Source organism: Sorex araneus, chromosome X (assembly GCF_027595985.1).
Source record: "Sorex araneus isolate mSorAra2 chromosome X, mSorAra2.pri, whole genome shotgun sequence".
NCBI classification, from domain to species: domain Eukaryota; kingdom Metazoa; phylum Chordata; class Mammalia; order Eulipotyphla; family Soricidae; genus Sorex; species Sorex araneus.
In genome coordinates this window covers 202,264,877-202,284,653 of record NC_073313.1, presented here as the reverse complement: position 1 = coordinate 202,284,653, position 19,777 = coordinate 202,264,877, and the positions used below count along the sequence as shown (strand labels likewise).

The 19,777-nt window shown below is 41.0% G+C and overlaps 1 protein-coding gene across 1 annotated transcript in view; it reads left to right on the top strand.

Moving 5' to 3' along the window:
* Positions 1-19,777, top strand: part of STK39 (serine/threonine kinase 39) — a 296,613-nt gene that overhangs the window by 166,247 nt on the left and 110,589 nt on the right. The window contains exons 11-12 of the mRNA XM_055122270.1: positions 11,951-12,073; positions 12,519-12,548. Coding sequence (XP_054978245.1) covers positions 11,951-12,073; positions 12,519-12,548 — 153 coding nt within the window. The remainder of the gene's footprint in view (positions 1-11,950; positions 12,074-12,518; positions 12,549-19,777) is intronic.

Below are 19,777 nucleotides of genomic sequence, written 5' to 3'. Positions count from 1 at the left end.
CCTGAAAGAGCCTTAGATCTGTTTTAGAGTACCTAGGAGGTACTCTTAGATCTTTCCTGGATTGGATCCTTGCACTGGAGCCATTTAAAATTTTTGAAACTTGGAGGTCAGAGAGATAATACAGCAAGTAAGGTGATTGCTTTGTGTAAAGCTGACCTGGGTTTGTTCTCTTGAGAACTGCTAGAAGTGATCCCTAAGCACAAGGGCCAGGAGTAAGGCTTGAGCACCACAAGCTGTAGCCCCTAAACCGAAAAATAAAATTAAAAATAAATTGAGGCTTGGAGGTGGAGAAATAGTACAACAGATAAGGTGCTTGCTTTGCAAGTGGCCAAACTGGTTTTGAATCTCAGCACCCCAGATGGTTCCCATGATCCATGCTGGGAGTTATCCTTGAGCACAGAGCCAGGAGTAAGCCCTGAGCATGGCTAGTTGTAACACCCCCTCCCCCCCAAAAAAAATCGAGATAAAAGCAAAATTAGAGTGGAGCTGGAGCGCTTTTACTAGGGCCCCGAGGTACCAGCAAAGCCCGTATGACTGCCTCTCTCTGTGGGGGGGGGGGTTGTGCTACTTGAGTTACTTAGTTTGGGGGTGATCAGTTGTGGGCAGATGCACCTAGATTCATTAGAAGTACTATTTTTGATCTGACTTTTGCCACCCTCGTGTCCTAATACAGCCTCTGATCTGCCTTCAGGAATTCGGAGATGATCACTGGCTCTTACGCAGAAGTTTTTTATGTTTTCCTACCGTCTGAATTTGAAAGTCTCTGACTTGGTGGACCTCCGAGGCATTTATCCCACTGACACATTTGTGTTTAGACTGTGCAGAGGAATTTTTTTTTTATAAGACTAGACATACTTAGGGGCTGGAGCGATAGCACAGTTGGTAGGCTGATCCGGGTTCGATTCCCAGCATCCCATATAGTCCCCTGAGCACCGCCAGGGGTAATTCCTGAGTGCAGAGTCAGGAATAACCTCTGTACATCACCGGGTGTGACCCAAAGAGAAAAAAAAAAAGACTAGACATACTTGGATCTGGGGACATAGTATGGGGATTAAGGTATTGCTTTGTATTCTTTCAACCCAGTTCCATTCCAGTGTACTGCCTGTGGCCAACTGAGCACCAGTAAGGGTCACTTCTGAGCACAGAGTAGCCCCTGTGCTACTGGCACAGCCACCCCTTCTCCACCCAACAAAGATACCAACAATTGGCAGTCTTGGGAACACTATGTCATGTTTGACATAAAACCACAAAAGATAACGTTCTCTGGAAGATGCGTGCAGTATGGAAACTAGCAGGGCTCTGCAGATTCTCCCTGCCCCCCTAGAACAGGTGCACCTCAGACATTATCCCTCACCTGCCCAGCCCCCCCCCCCGGGCCTTTGAGCCAGCCAGTGTTACTGTACAAGTTCTTCACACAGTTCCTCCTCCTTCACTCTGAGGTATTTTCTGAAATTCACCTGCTTGGTTTGATCCCTGGGGAAGCAGCCGCACAGTCGACAGCAGAGCTCAGTTCCCAGTCTCTCTCTGGGTGGACCTCTGTGTGCTCCGCTCGCTGAATTCTTTCTCATGAGCCAATGACAAGCAGCCTTCCATGCTGGCCGATGGCAGGTGGTCATCCATTGTCTCTCCTGTGATCTCACGGTGCTTGTGTCTTTGTAGTGGCTCTCGCCTTCCATGCAAGCTGTTCGCTTCGATATCTGTCCACCTTTCGGAATTGTGAACTGCTCCAGGGCTGGAGCGATAGTACAGCAGGTAGAACATTTGCCTTGCATGCAGCCGACCCAGGTTTGATTCCTCCACCCCTCTTGGAGAGCTCGGCAAGCTACTGAGAGTATTTCTCACATGGCAGAGCCTGGCAAGCTACCCGTGTCTTAGTCAATATGCCAAAAACAGTAACAACAAGTCTCACAGTGGAGATGGTACTGGTACCCGCTTGAGCAAATCTATGTGCAACGGTGACAATTGGCTCACTGTAAGATACAGTTACAAACTTTCATGATGATGTTTCAGTCATACGATTATAGAACACCCATCCCTCCACCAGTGTACCTTTTCCACTACCATTGTTCCCAGTGTCCCGCCACCCCCAATCCATCCCACCCCCTGCCTCTATGGCAGGTACATTCCTTCTTTCTCTCTAATTTTGGGTGTTACGATTTGCAATACGGATACTAAGAGGCCATCATGTTTGGTCCTTAGTCTACTTTCAGCACACATCTCCCATCCTGAGCGATTCCTCCAATCATCATTTAGTTAGTGGTTCCTTCTCCATCCCATCTGCCTTTTCCCCCTGCATGTGAGGTCAGCTTCCAAACATGATTGATGCTCCTGGCCCTTATCTCTACTGTCCTTAGTTGTTAGTCTTATATTATGCTATGTTATAGTCCACAAATGAGTTCAGTCATTCTATGACCAGGGTTAAGTTTTGTTTGTTTCTAGAACATAATAGAAGGGTAGGTGTTATTAAATACAACTTGTTAATAGGAGGAACAAATCAATAATTCTTAAAAGAGATTAAGGCTGCCAGCTCTCTTCCCATAAGAATCAGACAGTGGGGCATCTTGTCTTTTAAATGAAATACAGAGTAGAATGATATAAAGGTGTAGGCAAAATTCCAATTAGGAGAATTGGCAAAAGGTGATTTGGATTAGAAAAGAAGAATGTAAAAGGGCTGAGGAAGCCAAGCGTATGTGTGATGTGTGTAAAAGTAAAGAGTTCTAAAAGTATGTGACTTCTACACAGCTGAATGGTGGTATGTTAAGGAATAAAGTGTGAAATGAGTCTCGGAAGTAATTTAGGGTCAGGGCCTGGAGAGACTTGAATACTGAGGTCTCAGGACTCATTCTGTGGAACACAATAATACCTTGTTAAGTTTTTGCTTTGAGAAAAAAACAGTTGTGCAGGCCAGAGCAATAGTCCAGGTAGTAGGCTTACCTTGCACAGCTCACAGTCCTCAGCATCTAATATGGTCCCCTAAGCAGTCTAAGGGTGATTCCTGAGTACAGAACCAAGAATAACCCCTGAACACCTCTCAGAGTGTCCTCAAAACAGAGTACCAAAAAAGACAAAGGAAAAACTCTGGTGTGACTAGTGCTGACATAAAGGATATACGAGGCAAGATGCTATAAGCATCTTTTGATTGATTAATATTATTTTTAACACGAGCGACAAGCCACATCAAAAGGGGCCTGATGTAAACTTAATGGCAGCTGTGAAGGTACAAGTTTCAGAACTTTTACACTGAATTGATTGGACTGTGAGAAACAATAAAATATATTAATAATGGCATCTATCACATCCTGAGTTTATTATGTGCCTGGCATCATATTTTGAACTTTCTCTGTGATGATGGAAGGGAAAATTTGGAGGCTATTCTTTTTTCAATCCAAAATGGAATTTGATTTTTTTTTAAATTTTTTATTAGTGAACCACCGTGAGATACAGTTACAGATTTTGTGCTTGTGTTTCAGTCATACAGTGGTCAAGTGCCCATCCCTCCACCAGTGCCCATTTCCTACCACCAATGGTCCCAGCATCCCTTCCATCACCCCTGCCCCATCCTCCACTGCACCCCACTATGCCTCTGCAGCAAGGCATTCCCTTTTGCTCTCTCTCTCCTTTTGGGTGTTGTGGTTTGCAGTAGAGGTATTAAGTGGCCATCATGTTCGGTCTATAGTCTACATTCAGCACACATCTCCCATCCCGAACAGGCCTCCCTAGCACTCTTTACTTGGTGGTCCCTTCTCTATCTGAGCTGCCTTTCCCCCCAGCATGTGAGGCCGGCTTCTAAGCTGTGGAGTAATCCTCTTGGTACTTAGCTCTACTGTTCTCGGGTGTTAGTCTCCCATTGTTAGTCTCCCATTACTGTCATATTCCACAAATGAGTGCAATCTTTCCAAAATGGAATTTAATTTTAAATGCTTCATCATTCAAACAAAAGTCTGTGCCATGTTATGCCAATATCCAGATAATGCTAGATGCAGTGTCTATATTCGTGAATCTGGATGGAATGCTAAGCATAAAATAAACATAAAAATATGTTTGTTTTTTCTGATCTTCTCAAATTAAAAAGCGATATGATTTGAGAACACTGTCAATGCAGACAGGACAAAGATGAATAAAGTGAAGGAAACAGAGGAAGTTTATTAGGGCGCTTTCCTGGGCAGCTCTGCACTGGGTAGGGTTCCCAAATGTGTCATGATGGTGCCAAAACCCAGGAATGTTGCTGTCTCATCAGCCGGTCACCATTTTGTCCTGGTCACTGTTTTGTCCGAGAAACCTCACCAAAAATACAAAGAGAAATGTCAGCTGACCAGTAGTTTTCCGTCTGTCAAACCAAAATTGTTTGATATTTTGTCAATCAAAATTCTAATTGTTTTGAGCAGATTACTTCTCAAAGACATTTGTTTACATCAGTTGTTATATTAATATTTATAGGAAATTTGAAAACATAACTGCCTATTTCAGTGGCAAGGATGTATATATTCATTTTGCCAAAAAAAGAATCAGGTATAAAATTATTGATCCTATTTCTTAAATTTACCATGCACTTGTAATTTTAAAGGAAACTTGAAAATAATTTTCTAACTTATTTTCTAAATATAAAGATTAAAATATATCCTGGCCAGTTTGAACATATGAACTTAGGTACTTAGATGAAAACACAAAATTTCTATGGATATTTTATTAGGTTATTTAAAATTATTTTAAATACTCTCATTTGCACTTTAAAAATAACATTTACTTTCTTACCTGGTATTAAGCAATACTTTTGTAGTATCTAGAGTCAGTTTTTTTTTTTAATCACCTGACACAGGTTTTCAGAAGACATTCTTTTTACTTTAGTCTGCATACAAAAAGAAAATAGCACTCTATTTCCTCATGATGCTTGTTTAAGAAATGTTAACCCCAGCCACATGTATCTACTTGAGTAATGTTATTTTTTTTCCTCCAGTGCTTACACTGGTACGTAAAAATCAATTTGTGTGCTGCTTTTAAAGGTGAAATTTGAGAGGCTTTACAAGTAAAAAAGAGATTTTTGTCATTGTTAAGAAGTTATTCTCAGGAATAACAACTAAATTCATGTTAAATGTCTTTGTCTCATTTTATTATATGCTTCCATGAGCAGAAAGAACCTTAGCGTCAGTGGTGTGCTGGTAAACATTTGCAAGCCAGCACTTTGGTGGGGAAACAAAACTTCTCTTGTGGATGGATTAAACTATGTAAAGCTGACGGTCTTGTACGCCTTCCCAAATTCTAACACTGGGCTGTCCTGAGCCAGTGTGGCCTGGCTTCAGTAAAGATGTGTTATGGCAGGTAGATACCATTAAATAACTGTCAGAATAGGGCAGGGGGCAAGGAACACTCACAGATGTGTCTTCATGACCAACTGGGAATGGATCAATTGCTGATATACAACAGAGCATTTGGAAAGGAAGACTAAGAAATGAAGTTTCTGGTTAACAGTGCTGATGAGGGACGGGGAAGCCAGGGAAAACAGGGGCTCACTCCGGAGTGGGTTGATCACTGGTAGGATAAGAACAGCTGTGTTTATGACCCTTATCAGTTCTAAGTTCTTAGATCTTTGAGCTCTAGGAGAGAGAGGTCAGAGAGAGAAGATGAGATGTGAACACAGATTTTCAGAGAGCATGAAGTTGAAGAATGGGACTCATCTCTGTCTACAAGGTAACATTGTGGCAACAGAGTTGAACATGGAATCTCACGATTTTTAAGTCATGAAACCCTGCAGAGAGAGGGAAAGAAAAAAATTTTTGATGGCCAGATTAGACCTGATACCTTCTAAATGGAATTAAAGAATGTGGTTGAGCTAGAAGGTGAAAGCAGCAGTTAGAAACAGTCTTTAAGAAATTGTTGACTGTGAAAGACATGAGTGATGAATTTAGCAAAAACCAAAATGCAAGCATGTCTTTGCCCACCCTATAACCCCCAGGGGGGATTAGACATATAGTAGAGACATCAAGATCTTCATGATAGATGGAACATTGATGATTGGGTTGTGGCGTACAGGAATGAATGCGTGAATAAATCAGGTTCTTAAACTTAATTGGCCTTCTTCCCCCTGTTTAGGAGAAAAATTAATCGGTGACCTCATGAGAATCTACCTTCTTTTAGCAAACAAATAGACAATGCTCTTTGAGTGCCCTAGGAAACTACCACCCCTACTAACATGGTCCAGTGCCTCCCAGGAATGGTGGGAGGAAGCATTTGCCTAGGTAAATGGAGAGCACTGAGCATCTCAGGAGACACTGGTCTTTATTTATTTTTTTTTTGAGAGAAAATCATTATAGAAATATATTGAGTATTTTCTTTCTTTTTTTTGCTTTTTATTATTTATTTATTTTTTTAATTAATAGTTTATTTTTAATTAGTTAGTCAACGGAGACACTGGTCTTTAAAGGAAGAGGGAGGAAGAGTAGCTAAGTGGGCTGAGAGAGAGTGTGAGGAAGTTCATGCAGGTTGGAGGTCTAAGTTGTTGGGATGTGGTGCTCTGCAGGAAGGTAACATAGTTTGAAGGAGTTGAGTGACAGGGCACTGCTGTGGCAGAATCTAGCCAGAAGGAGAGTATTGAGTCAAGACTCCTGACTCCTGGCCGAGGGAGCAAATGCTGGGTGTGGAATTTACTTGGACCTCGATTTCTCCCCTGAAAAGTGGGGAATAAAAGAAGATTGAGTTCATGGGCTACTGTGAAAATTAGGATATTCAGTACATCTGAAGTGTTGAGAGTGTAGTAGCTCTAGTCATGTAGCAGCTGGTATTATAGGCTGGGCAGAGGCAATGAGGAAAAAAAGTTACCCAGTGCAGTGCTAAAATGAGAATTTGAGTCCCCTGGGAATCTTGCCAGAAGGAAGATTCTGATTTATCAAGAGTTTGTAAGTGTGTGTGGGGGGGGGGCGGAGTGCGAGGGGTGGGGGGGTCAGTTAAGGGGGGCTTGGGGGTTGCATTTCTAACAAGCTCCCAGATGGTGCTGTTACTGGTCCAGGCACCACATTCTGAGTGACAGGATTGTGGCAGTGGCAATCCAGTGGCCAGTGGCCATCACTAAGGACACCCGGCAGCGAGTGGTCAGGGCTGAATCTGTAGCTTTGCTGCTGGTATGTAGGGAGGATCGAGAGGGCGTGGTCAGTGGGGAAGTGATAAGCAACTTCCAGAAAGAAAGCTGGGGCTGCAGGCCTCATATGATAGGGTGAGGCCAGGAGTGATGGAAGAGATGATGGGGGTGATGGAAGGAGATGAGCAGCGTAAGCCGGGCAGTGCGTGGGGGGCTGAGTGCCAGGAGAGATGGCCAAAAGGAACAATGTCAGGGTCTCCGATCCAATAAAATGTCTGCTGCTGAGACCTTACTGAGTCACACTGTGTCGGTTAATTTTTGATGATTTAGAAGGCCCTTTGTTTGCTTGGCAGTGCCTCAAGGACATTATAAATAGCAATTGATTAGAAACATTTTTTATCCTCCGGGTCAGCGGACTGCCTCCTCAGAGCGACGCTGCTGGGTGCTGCTCTCCGCCGTGTCCAGTGCTTGCTGGCTGATGCCAGACGGCCAGGCTTCTTGCTTCCTTGTGATTCAGGCTGCAGCCAGGCTCACAGTAAGTCCTGTAGGCGGAGAAGTGAGAGTGGAGTACAGGAGTGTCAGGGATGTGGGAAACCCTTCCCAGGAGTTTCCGAAATCCCACTTACAGGAGATGCAAAGTTGGTTGTGGAAGAAACTGGGCAGGGACCTTGGAAAGGCGGGTAGAGGCAAGGCATGCAGGATTGAGCAAATGCTACTGAATCTGGGTCAGTATCTCTTTGGGTCCCCTCTACCCTTGTTCTGGCGCATGTTAGAGAAACATCTGTTGATTTCAGACATGCAGGAAACCTTGGGAAAGCTTATTCTTTGGCTCTTATACTTGCCACGGTCTCCTTACTATTCTGGCATCAGGGAGGAAACAGATACTATCCCACACGTGTAGGTCCCCTGAGCTTTCTCTGAGCCCTTTTCAGAGGGGCACGTTGGAAAGTTTAGATCAACAACTCGGGTTCTTTGCTGCTGTTTTCTACGCCATCCTTTCACTGTCTCAGACATCTAACCCCGGGCCACAGGGCCAGGGCAGCTAGTGTCCGCCTTTCTCTGTCTGAACTTGGGTTCAGATCTTGGGTTCATTTCTTTAGTGGATTTCCATAAAGAAGCTGTTTCTTGAAAAAGAAGAAAGTAGTACTTTGATGGTATAAATAGAATTGTTTCATTGTATTTTATGTTCAGTCTTAAGAATATAAAATTTCATTTAACTTCCCTATTATCAGCTCTGACCGCAGGTTTTTGTGGGCTTATGAATATCTCTCTCACTCAAATGGAGCTTGTTTCCTTGAGATGGAATGGATTACTGTTTTAAGCCCCTGGCAGAGAAAAATAGAGAGTAAAATTCATTCTACCACATTTTGGCTTTACTAGTGAGTAAATAATTTAATAGAACCAGAGAAATGTAACAGTCAGGCAATCAGAGTTTTGAGGGTAAATGGCTTCCCGTTCTCTGCATTCTAAGGGAATGGGGGTGATTTCACACAGTTTTGAGAACTTTTTTTTTTTTTTTACTTCATAGAGCATTTTCTCAGTTGCTGGCTAAGAGCCCCATTTGTTTAAGTTATGGGAAATTTGGGGTTGGTTCTAGAAGGTGGAAATTGTTTTCTATCACCCCTATAAACTTTCCTCTTAACTTTACCTTTGGGAAAAACAGCTTTCTGGAATCTGCCCCAGGCCTCAGTGTCGCATAAACATGACCTCAAACCTGGTTTCAAATGCTGCTGCAAGTTGTTTCTCCCCCTTGGAGTAAACTGAGAAGAGTATGTTCATACTGTACCTATATTCTCATCCTCCCACTGTGAAATAGAGAAGACAGACTCCAGCAGGGTGGAAGCTGGGGAGGGAGCCGGCTCATGCCAGTGCTGTGGAAGGAGCCTCTTGGCCCCTGGCAGTCCTTGAGAAACCACCACCACTTTGAATGCCCATGAACTTTGATGGACAAAATCTTTTCCAATGTCCACCCTGAACCTAATTAAAGCCTCTCTTCTCTCTCTCCCTCCCTTCTTTTTTTTTATTTTCTTGCTTTATGGGTCACACCTGGGGATGCACGGGGATTACTCCTGGCTCTGCACTCAGGAATCACCCCTGGCAGTGCTCAAAGGACCATATGGGATGCTGGGAATTGAACCCGGGTTGGCCGTGTGCAAGGCAAATGCTCTACCTGCCGTACTATTGCTCCAGCCCCTCTCTCCCTCCCTTCTTTCCTCCCTTCCCCACTCTCCCTCCCTTCCCCCACTCTCCCTCCCTCCTTCCTTGCCTATGGTCTGCATTGTTAGCTTGTGCTGTATGGAACTCCTGAATAAGCTCTATTTGATGAGCTAAAGACCTCAAGGCAGACACGGATACTTACTGTACTCAGCACAACACTTTGAAAGTTCTTGGTCAACTTGATCAACATTTGTACACTTACTCAGCCATGGTTTATTGCTTTGAGGTCCATCCCACCGTTTCCTTCAATGTTCAGGGCTATAATACTAGACATTTGGCTTTATTTTTCACTCTTTCAGCTAATAAAACTAAACAAGGCAGTCAGAGTTCTAAAATAAGATAGAAATAGGAGACGACTGCCGCTTTATTGTCGGCAGCATTATTGTCTGTGGTTGAGGACGGCTTATAGAAACAAAGCTGACAGATCATATAAACAGACTGAGGAGAACAAAAGGCATACACTAAATTTCAGGGTGTGAAGCAACACTCTTTTTGGAGATTTCCATCGTGGAATCTCTTGGGACAAGTAGTACCTCAGGAATACTGATTCCTCAACTGTGATTGGCAGCTCCAGCTCCAGCAAAGTCAGAATTTTATTCTGGTTTTCTTGATGCCCAAGTTTGTTTTCTCATGTCTTGGCTTCTTACTTAGTAGAGTGCTTTGTAGATGTGGCTTTAAAGTTTTTTTCTTAAATGTAGTTATTAACCGATTTTCTTCTGTTGTTAGCACCATGATTAGTGTTGCTAAGAAAAGAACTGTGTTGTATGTGTCAACGGAAAATTACTTTCTCTTCTCCTGTCCCTATCTTTGTAACTTTAGAATGAATCATGGGGTTGAGGAGTGCTCAGGGATGAAGCTTAAGTGACTGATAGAAACACTATATTTGTTCTTCTGCACTCCATGGCCCCCTGAGCACTGCTGGGTATAGCCCTGGTGACCCCTAAGTACCTCCAGGCAAAGTGGCCAAGTGACATATTACTCTGTACACCTACTCTTAACATTGAATAACATTAGCAAGAAATAGCTTTATGTGAAAACAAAATGAGCAGTCTGTTCTGAAAATCCTGAAGTGCATTTCAGTATGTCTTCCCTGCAGTACTTTGCTGGCATATATAAGAACCATTAAAATTACTAGGCCTTTAAGTTTTCCCAGTGACTCAAAAATGCAAATGGAAAACATCTTTTGAAGATAAATTAGGCAAAAATGAAAATTTTGTGGTGGGATGTAAAAGTTTTTTTTTTTTTTTAAATCGATCATGACTGTAATGATGAAGAACTTTTTAGGGCATTTCAACTTTCCAGATTGGAGCTCAAATCTTTTTGGCAGGCTTTTATATGTTCTTCATGATCATGAAATAATTCAAATCAAACACAATCTGGAGCCTGTATTACTTGTGACTTAGATTTCATTTGACATGTATTAAATGCTTCCCATACATGTAAGTGCTATAGTATTTCCTCCGGGCATGGTGAAGCTCATATGATGTAGCTAAGTAGTTTCTATAAAGGAAGATAATCAGTCATTATGTCACAGTCTTTCAGAGAACAAACAGGATATTTCTAGACAGGTTTTCACAGGTATTCCAAAGCCTGAGCAAACTCTTATCAGAATGGGAGTCTGATCACCTTGTTTCTTGCCTGACTTGATCTTGTACTTAGAGCTGTGTATGCTTAGGTCACGTTCTCGGTTTTCATAGTCTCATCTGTAGTAAAAGACGTAGATGTTAATAGACTTCTATCTGAAGCTTTTCTGACTCAGTAGATCACTGGCCTGTATGGTCACACCGTGTCCATCTGCTTCTTTGCTTTACCTGAAGTGAGTTTAATCAGTACAATTTTAAGGTGAATTATTTTGATCAGTGGTTCCTCCTTGTTTCAGTGATCCTGTCCTTTTAAAAGATTTGCTTTTTCAACCACAGAGATTTAGGTATCATGCTCCATGTATGCGCCTCTATTCTAGTTTTTAAAAAATTGGATAATTATAGAAGACTGATCATAATATTTAGATTTTCTACAAGGCAGCTGGCTATCTTGCTATGTTCTTAGCAATTTCATTAATCTCCTGTGTTCATAAGAATAGACTAAAGCTGGTGTGTGTGTGTGTGTATGTGTGTGTGTGTGTGTGTGTGTGTGTGTGCATGTTTACCCAAGGAGGTGGAGCAGCTGAGAAAAGAAGCAAGGTATCATGTTCTGAAAAAGAGCAAGGTGGCAACAGAAGGATATATTTACTTTTGTGACTCAGATCACTGACAGATCACTGACTTCAGACCACTGACACCTCTAGTCTACTGTGCTTCATTAGTCTGCCTGGATCACCGCCCCATCACTCATCAGCCTGTTGGCTTGTGTACATTTCTCCCGAGCACACAAGCCTACCACATGGCCTTTTATGTGTAGTAATTAAAAAAGTGAAAGAGGAGCCTGATACTTAATGGCTTAGGTGTATGGTGTTCTTCCAAAATATTTTGTTCGCCACATGCATGGAAATGCATTTCAGAAACATAGTATCTTGGAATGAGGGTGAATAGCTGCTGGTAATCCCTAGATTTGTAGCCTTTTAGGCTTTTTTGCAGGCTGGGTAAACACTGGGTACTCCCCTGAGCAGCACATACCTGCACTTTCCCTTCAGCTAGTGAAAATTTGGGTGGGTTTGTTTTGATTCAGGTAAGAAGAGTTCCTGGATCAAGCGGTCACCTTCATAAAACAGAAGACGGTGACTGGGAGTGGAGTGACGACGAGATGGATGAAAAGAGTGAAGAAGGGAAAGCAGCCTTTTCTCAAGAAAAGGTAAATGACTTTTTTTTTAATTGAATCACCATGTGAAATATTACAAAGATTTCAGGCTTAAGTCTCCATGATACAATGCTCAAATCATCCATCCCTTCACCAGTGCCCAAGTCCCACCACCAAGAATCCCAGTATACCCCCCCACCCCCACCTGTATAGCTGATAATTTTAATGGCATTAACAATGAGCACATTCAGTATCTCCCCAAGTGGGCTCTAAGTCTCACAATTCTGGGGGGCGGGTAGTAGCCTGTGTGGCTTTTGAAGGGGGGATCCTTTCTCTTTGTTTACCTAATTTCCAAGGGAGTGCTTTTTTTTTGGTTTTTTTTTTTTTGTAAAAAGGAGATAAAAGTCCAAATAAGTGTGGGGTCCTCTGAGCTAACCTGTAGACTTAAATTTTGAGGTTTCTTTATATGTATATTAATGGCAATGTAATTGTCTTACAGTCACGAAGAGTAAAAGAAGAAAATCCAGAGGTGAGTAATTATTCATTTATTTACCACTTAATTAATTTCTCCCTTTTTGGTATTAGAGTCTGGTCCATGAGGGAACAGACTTCAAAATTTTGTTCTCATGGAGTAGGTTTTATTTTTTAAAAAAAAAAGTACGTAGGCTTTTTTTGGCTCAAGTTCTGTCTATGTTATATAGGGCCTATATAAATTGGAGACTTTTTTTCTTTGAGCCTCAGTTTCCTCTTGCATCAAAGGTAAATAATAAATATTTATAACATAGGTATTGATAATTGATGAAATAATGGACATAAGTAGTAAACACATGGTAGAATCCTTGGCACAGAGTAGGTACTTAATTTATTCTTCATCTTACTATCATTTTGAAAACAGACAGAGGAGAAATTTCTCGTGGCCTTTTTCTCCTAGTTTTTAATTTTTGGCTTACACCAAGCAGTGCTCAGTGATTACTACTGGCGCTGTGCCCAGGGATCTCTCCTATGAGTGCTCTGGTACCATATACAGTGCTTAGGGTGGAACTGGGACTGCCCATATGCAAGGCAAGGATGCCTCACATGCTTTACTAGTTCCCCAATTCCTCTCTTAGATTTCTGTAATCAGTCACAATATTAAAATGATTAGAGACTGACTGAATAACTTGTTCTTGATCTTTAAATCACAGGGGAAATGTCATTTGATTGACTACTTTCTCCATTTAGCTTATTATTCCAGTATGTGATGATTAACAATGACTATAGTTAAAGCGATTTGCTAATTCTTCTAGAGTAGATTTCATTTTATTGTCTTGTCCAAGTAAGGAAGGAAAACAAACACAAACCAATTTTGTGCTACAAATAAAGTAATACCCACTCCCAACATATTTCTTTTAGAAGAATGAGCAGATATTTCCTTTTCGGTTTTTGTTTTGTGTTTTGGCCACCCCCAGCGGTGTTTGGGGCTTGCTCCTGGCTCGGCACTATGGATCATTCCTGGTGTGGCTCAGGGGATCATGTGGGATGCTGGGACCAAACTCAGGCGGTCTACATGCAAGGCGAGCACCCTACCCACTGTCCTGTCGCTCTGGCCCTACAGATGTTTTCTTTTGTATTTACTCCTTTAAAGGAGTCAATCAGAGGTAGCCAGCTCAACCCTCCAGAGTGGCAGTCTCTTCCCTGTTGCTCTCTCCCCGCCCCTCATTCCTCAAACCGGTCCTCACTTTCACACTTAGAGACCTTTCCTAGAGAATGTTCACCCTGCCTGCCCCTCATTTGATAACTCTGCCTCAGATCCTGTATCCTTCTGTAGATAGAGGATTTTACATTTGGACTAATCTTTTCACTCCGTAGGGTAGATACAAGCTTTGGTCAAGGGAGTAATTCCTGTGTTAGGAGTGATGACAGTGAGCATTGCCACTCTCTAGATGTCATGCTGGCTTTTGAAAATGATCTTACCAGGTGACATGAACTCTGCTCTCTTCTTACCCACTCTCCTGTTTTATCTAGACTAAGGGACTCTGGAGTGAAGTTTTCTCATTGAAGAGTAGTACCTCTGAATAGAGAAAACAAAATAGCATGATTTCTGGCAGTGTCATTAACTGAAAAAGCACCTGTTATCGGTTCACCACAGAACATCATCACTGAGTGATATTTGCCTAATCCTGCCTTATTACCACAGACAGGTGCAAGCCCATCCTCACAAGGAGCTGAGTTTGTTGTGACACAGTGTTTGACTAGGTACTTACTGAAATTGCTATAACCGATCTGCTTGTGTAGGTAATAACAATGTTATTTGACAAGAACATTTTTTTATAGAGAGGAAAGAGTAATAGAAAGCATGCTGTTAGCTAATAATCAAGAATCACTACTGATCTTAAGTATAATTTGAAGATCTTAGGCACTTCACTGAATTTAAACTCATTTGGTTTCCCAGTGGTATATACTTATTTCCATACCGGTTTTATAATCAAGAAAGCATTTAGCCTGGCTTCTTATTTCTTACAAGAGAATGTTATGTGTATGAGTGTAAACACTTTCACCGTGTTTTGAGAATGACATGCCCCACTTACCATTAGCATTTTGGACCAGTTTTGTGTCGGTTTTGTATTTTGCAGGGCTGACACTTTGGTATCTAAAGCTTTGATAAAAACTACTAAAATGATGTTTCCTATGTCCACTCAGGTTTGCATTAAAGTAGCCCCTTATTTTCCAGCCGCCCAAATCCTATTTTGTAAATGAAGCAGAAAAATATTTTGTCTATTTAAGGGGAATTGAAAATTGTTGAATAATTAAAAATTCAACTTATTCAACAAAAACATACCTTCTGTGTACATTGTTTGAATTAGTCACTTGACACTAAGTGAGGAAGTGAGTGAAATCCTCATTCTTATGGATTTTGCCTTCTAAAAGGAGTAGATAGGGGCTAAAGACATAGCTGAACAGGCTGAGCGTATGCATTGTGTGAAGGAGGCCCAAGCTCAATTCCCAGCACAAATGGGTCTCTCTCTCTCTCTCTCTCTCTCTCTCTCTCTCTCTCTCTCTCTTTTATTATTTTTCTTTTTATTTTTACTGAATCATCGTGAGATAGTTGCAAAACTTTCCTGTTTGAGTTCCAGTTAAGCAATGATCAAACACCCATCCTTCCACCAGTGCACATTTTCCACCACCAGTGTCCCCAGTATGCCCCCCACCTCTAGCCCTCCCCCTGCCTCCATGACAGACAATTTCCCCCATACTCTCTCTCTATTTTGTACCAGTTGGTCTCTTGAGCACCATCAGAAGTGATTCCCCAGCATGAGCTTGGAGTAACTCTTGAGCAGCACCAGATATGGCCCCCAAATACTCTCCTCCAATTTTAGGGGAGTAGATAGAGGGGAGTAATAAGAGGGAGTCACTGTCACTGTCATTACATTGCTCATCGATTTGCTTGAGCGGGCACCAGTAACGTTGTTACTGTTTTTGACATATCGAATACGCCATAGGTAGCTTGCCAGGCTCTGCCATGCGGGCGACATAAAAATTATACAATAGCCATTATTAATAACAATAATGTGGTTTGTAGACTTAAAAACAAATAAGTAAATAATGGAGCAGATATTAGAGGAAAACAATAGAATAGGATTAGAGATAAAGGGAGTATGGTACTCACATTGTCATTTTTTTTTTTTTTTGCTTTTTGGGTCACACCCAGTGATGCTCAGGGGTTACTCCTGGCTTTGCACTCAGGAATTACTCCTGGCAGTGCTTGGGGGACCATATGGGATACCAGGGATAGAACCCAGGTTGGCCGTGTGCAAGGCAAACGCCCAACCTGCTGTGCTATCGCTCAGGCCTCTCACATTGTCATTTTAAATGGGATGGTTAGGGTTCCTTTCAAAAAGGAACATAGGCTGGTAAAAAAAAGATTTCAGAATGAAAATATTTATATATTTTTTCATATATGTATATGTGTATATATGTGTTTGTATATGTATATACACATATATGCATAGGCTTTGTTCTGCTACCCCTTCTCCATCACATTTTTGTTTACAGAGATATAATTGCCAGTGTTTTTCTCCCCCTAGACACTTTTGCTTGTTTATATACAAATATGTACATATGCAGTCTTAACTTATCACTTAAAACACTTGAGATTATAACAAATTTTAAATTTTTTGAACTTATATCTTAGAAATCTTACCACAATGCTGTTGAGACTGCCTCTTCATATTTAAATGATGCATAGTGTTATATTGGATGGGTTGAAATGGGTGAGAATTCAGATTGCTATTATAAAGTTCATTCTGTTAAGATTCTTGTCTATGCCTTTTGAGGGGCACATATGAAAATGAAGTGTAGACACAGAGAACTGTGTTCTGCTTATAGATATCTAGATTGAGGTATCCGCCGATTTTGAGTTTTTATAGCTGCTAGAAAAGCTACCACTTAAATTTCTTCTTTTATTTTTTTAATGCTTCAGTAACACCTCAGTAAAGCTGAAAAAATACTCAGGTATACAGTCTGACAGTGTACCTTTATACCTTTAAACACTTTTGAAGGAGAAACTGCTTGTCTATGCCAAATGGTACACTTAAGTGCCAGAATGTTTACATTTTAATAAGCTTTTCAACAATTAAGTTGCAGTTTAGTCATTTACTGGACTCCAAGCCATTGAAAGAGTGGAACAAGGCTAGTCCTATTCATGTTTGTGCTTCCTTTGCATCTAGCAGATATTCTATACTTGTTTGTTAGCAACATGAATGCACACACACCAGAATATATTAAACAAATGTATGAACAGTCACCTTGTGCTTAATGAGAGTGGGTAAATAGGGGCAGCGTTGGGGGCAGGGAAGATAAACTATTATATAATTCAAGTGAGGTTCACAAAAGACTCTGTGTTTAAAAAGAGCAAAACTCCACAAAAAAGGGGTATTTTAGGGACAGTTTGGTAAGGAGCTCCTGGGCTTCCTAGGAAATATTAAGCAGTGTCCACGGGTTCTAAAGCCTTAATTGGAAAAGATTGCAGAGACCAGTGTGTAGGGGTTTGTCAGAGGAGCTTTAGGTACTTATGCCTGAGACTGCCCCATGTTGGAGAGTCTCCAAAATTCAAGAACATTTGCTGTAGAGCAGTGCCAGTCACCTTGAGATTTATAGCCAAACAATTCTAATCTGGTTTTTAAAAATTAATAATTTGTAACAAGTAGTGATTTCTCCTTATGTCACTTTTTATCTTAACCTTAGTGTAGATGAAAGGTTAATAATATGGGAGGCTGGAGCGATAGCACAGCAGGTAAGGCATTTGCCTTGCACACAGCTGACCTGGGTTTGATTCCCAGCATCCCATGTGGTCCTCCCCTGAGCACTGCCAGGAGTGATTCCTGAGTGCAAAGTGATTCCTGAGCATCGCTGGATGTGACGCAAAAAGCAAAAAAAAAAAAGAGAGATTAATAATATGTAACAGTGATAATAATGGTAGCTAACAGAACAAATATGTAATCTGTGCCTGATTTCTACATGGAGATGTCTTTGGTTCTGTGTTCTTCCAGGCTTATAAGACAGCACATAGAGGGGCCTGTTACACACTTTTCTTTTTGGCTTTATAGAGTGGCATGGAATTTGTGATGGCTGCCTGCCTGAGGTAGATACCTAGCCTATGTGATAACTTTGAACCAATATCCCATTATTGACTCTTTTCACTAGTGACTTTGGAATTTTTTCTGCACCATAAAATAAATACACAAGTTGATTTTTTTTTTTTTTTTTTTTTTTTTTTGCACAGTGGAAGTGGGTGGGATGGGTAATTTGGGGATTCTTTTTTAGAGAGGCCAATTTTGCTTTATTACTTAAAAGTGATTTTTTACTTAAAAGTGACGTTTTTTAAAGTTTACAACTGGTGGTAGAGTTTTTTTTTAACAGGATTATTTATTACTTTTATTATAAATTTCTAAAGGAGCTTTATACCCCTCCCCACACTCCATCAGCAGCTCTTCTGTGTCATTGGGAAAAAAATAAAATCTCAGCTCTGGCTTTGTGTCAAAAAACCTGAAAACTTAAGAAATGTGGGTGAATGGCTGGGCCAGAGGGTAAGACACAGAGGATAAGGTTTTGCATGCAACCAACCCTGATTTGTTCCCGGCATCACATATGGCCCAGTCTCCTGACCAATGCCAGGAGTGATTCCCGAGCACAGAGCCTGGAGTAATTCCAGGAACACTGCTGGGTGTGGCAAAAAATCATGGGTGCTAGGCCCAGTTCTCAAATTGTTGTTTGATGATTTTAGTGATGTCCAGGCAAGTCTGATTTTTTCAAATTCTGCTTACATATGTGTGCTTTGTGGTGAAGATGAAGGATCATTGACTCCAAAAAACCACATAAATTGTACCTAATCATAAAAGCCCTAGACTAACGTTTAGGAAGATTATGTGCTTAACATCCCCAACTACTTGTTTTAAATATCTACTAGAAGTTGGAGCCAGAGTGATAGGACAGCGGTTACGGCGTTTGCCTCGCAATGCGGCTGATCCGGGTTCGGTCCCTGGCACCCCATATGGCCCCAGAGCCCAGGCGGGAGTGATGTGTGATGAGGTTGAGATCTGAGGTCGGGTAAACCATACATATGGAATTTGATCTTGACTGACTGTAAAGGTGGGAGCTATGAATAACTTTGTAAATTACAGTACCTCAATAAAAAAAATATTTAAAAAAAAAAATATCTACTAGAAGTTAACCAAACAAATAAAAGAAATAAAAAGAAGAAAGAAACTAAGACATATGTTTCCTTCTTGTTTTAAAGAAACTGCCCCTGTTCAACCGAGTGTGAGGAAGCCAGGTGGGAAGTTTTATTGGCTAAATCCCCAGAGGACCCACAAAAAGTATATTGAAATTTTTGTGAGAGTCCAGGCTAGGTTAATTGTGAAACCGTTTCACACTTGGTGTGGAATTAGATTGAGTTAATTTTACTAGAGATCAGAGACAGTGTGAAGGTTAAATTTATTGCTTATGCCACTTCATCCTATTGCCTAATGATAGTTGAAACTACCTTTAGCTTTTAAAAATTATTTTGGATGATACTTTGTTTCCCAAGTGGCTGTCAACTTGTGTTCATATCTGTTTCCTATCCATGTGAGATGGAGAGAAAGATTTGACTTCTACCGCTACATTTATAATGCTTAGCCTTAGTATCACAGATGCTTTTAGCTTGATATTTTCATGGTATCATTTTCTAAAAGCTGTTCTTATTGTAGGTGAACTTGCATTTTTTGACTAGTGATAAAAGTGAGATTTGTGATCAGAAATCTGTAATTTTTGAAAAGAAGTATTTTATTTTGAAATAACTTTAGAGTTTCTAGAACAGAGTTTTCCAGGCTTTCCTCATCCAGGTTCCTCCATGATTAATTTCTTACATAATATGTAACCCCCAGAGTATTTTTCACCACCAGGAAACCAGCAATGCTATATCACTACTAATTGAACACTGGACCATGTTCCTGTTTCATTACCTGGATTTAATCCAGGACACATTGCATTTAACTACAGTAATTTTAAAAATAGGAAATAAGAGGAGGCAGAGGTCTGTGAATAATTGGTAGCAGACAATGTCTGTTTCATCTATTTTGAGATTCTTTCCTTTTCACCCAGTCCCAGAGCCCCATCTTGGCCTATTTCAAGGACAGTCCAACATTTATCTATTTTCCTCTTCCCTTGCGACCTATGCTTTCAGACTGCCACCTTACCAAAAAAAATCTCGAAACAAATTTACATTATCCTGTTGTGAGC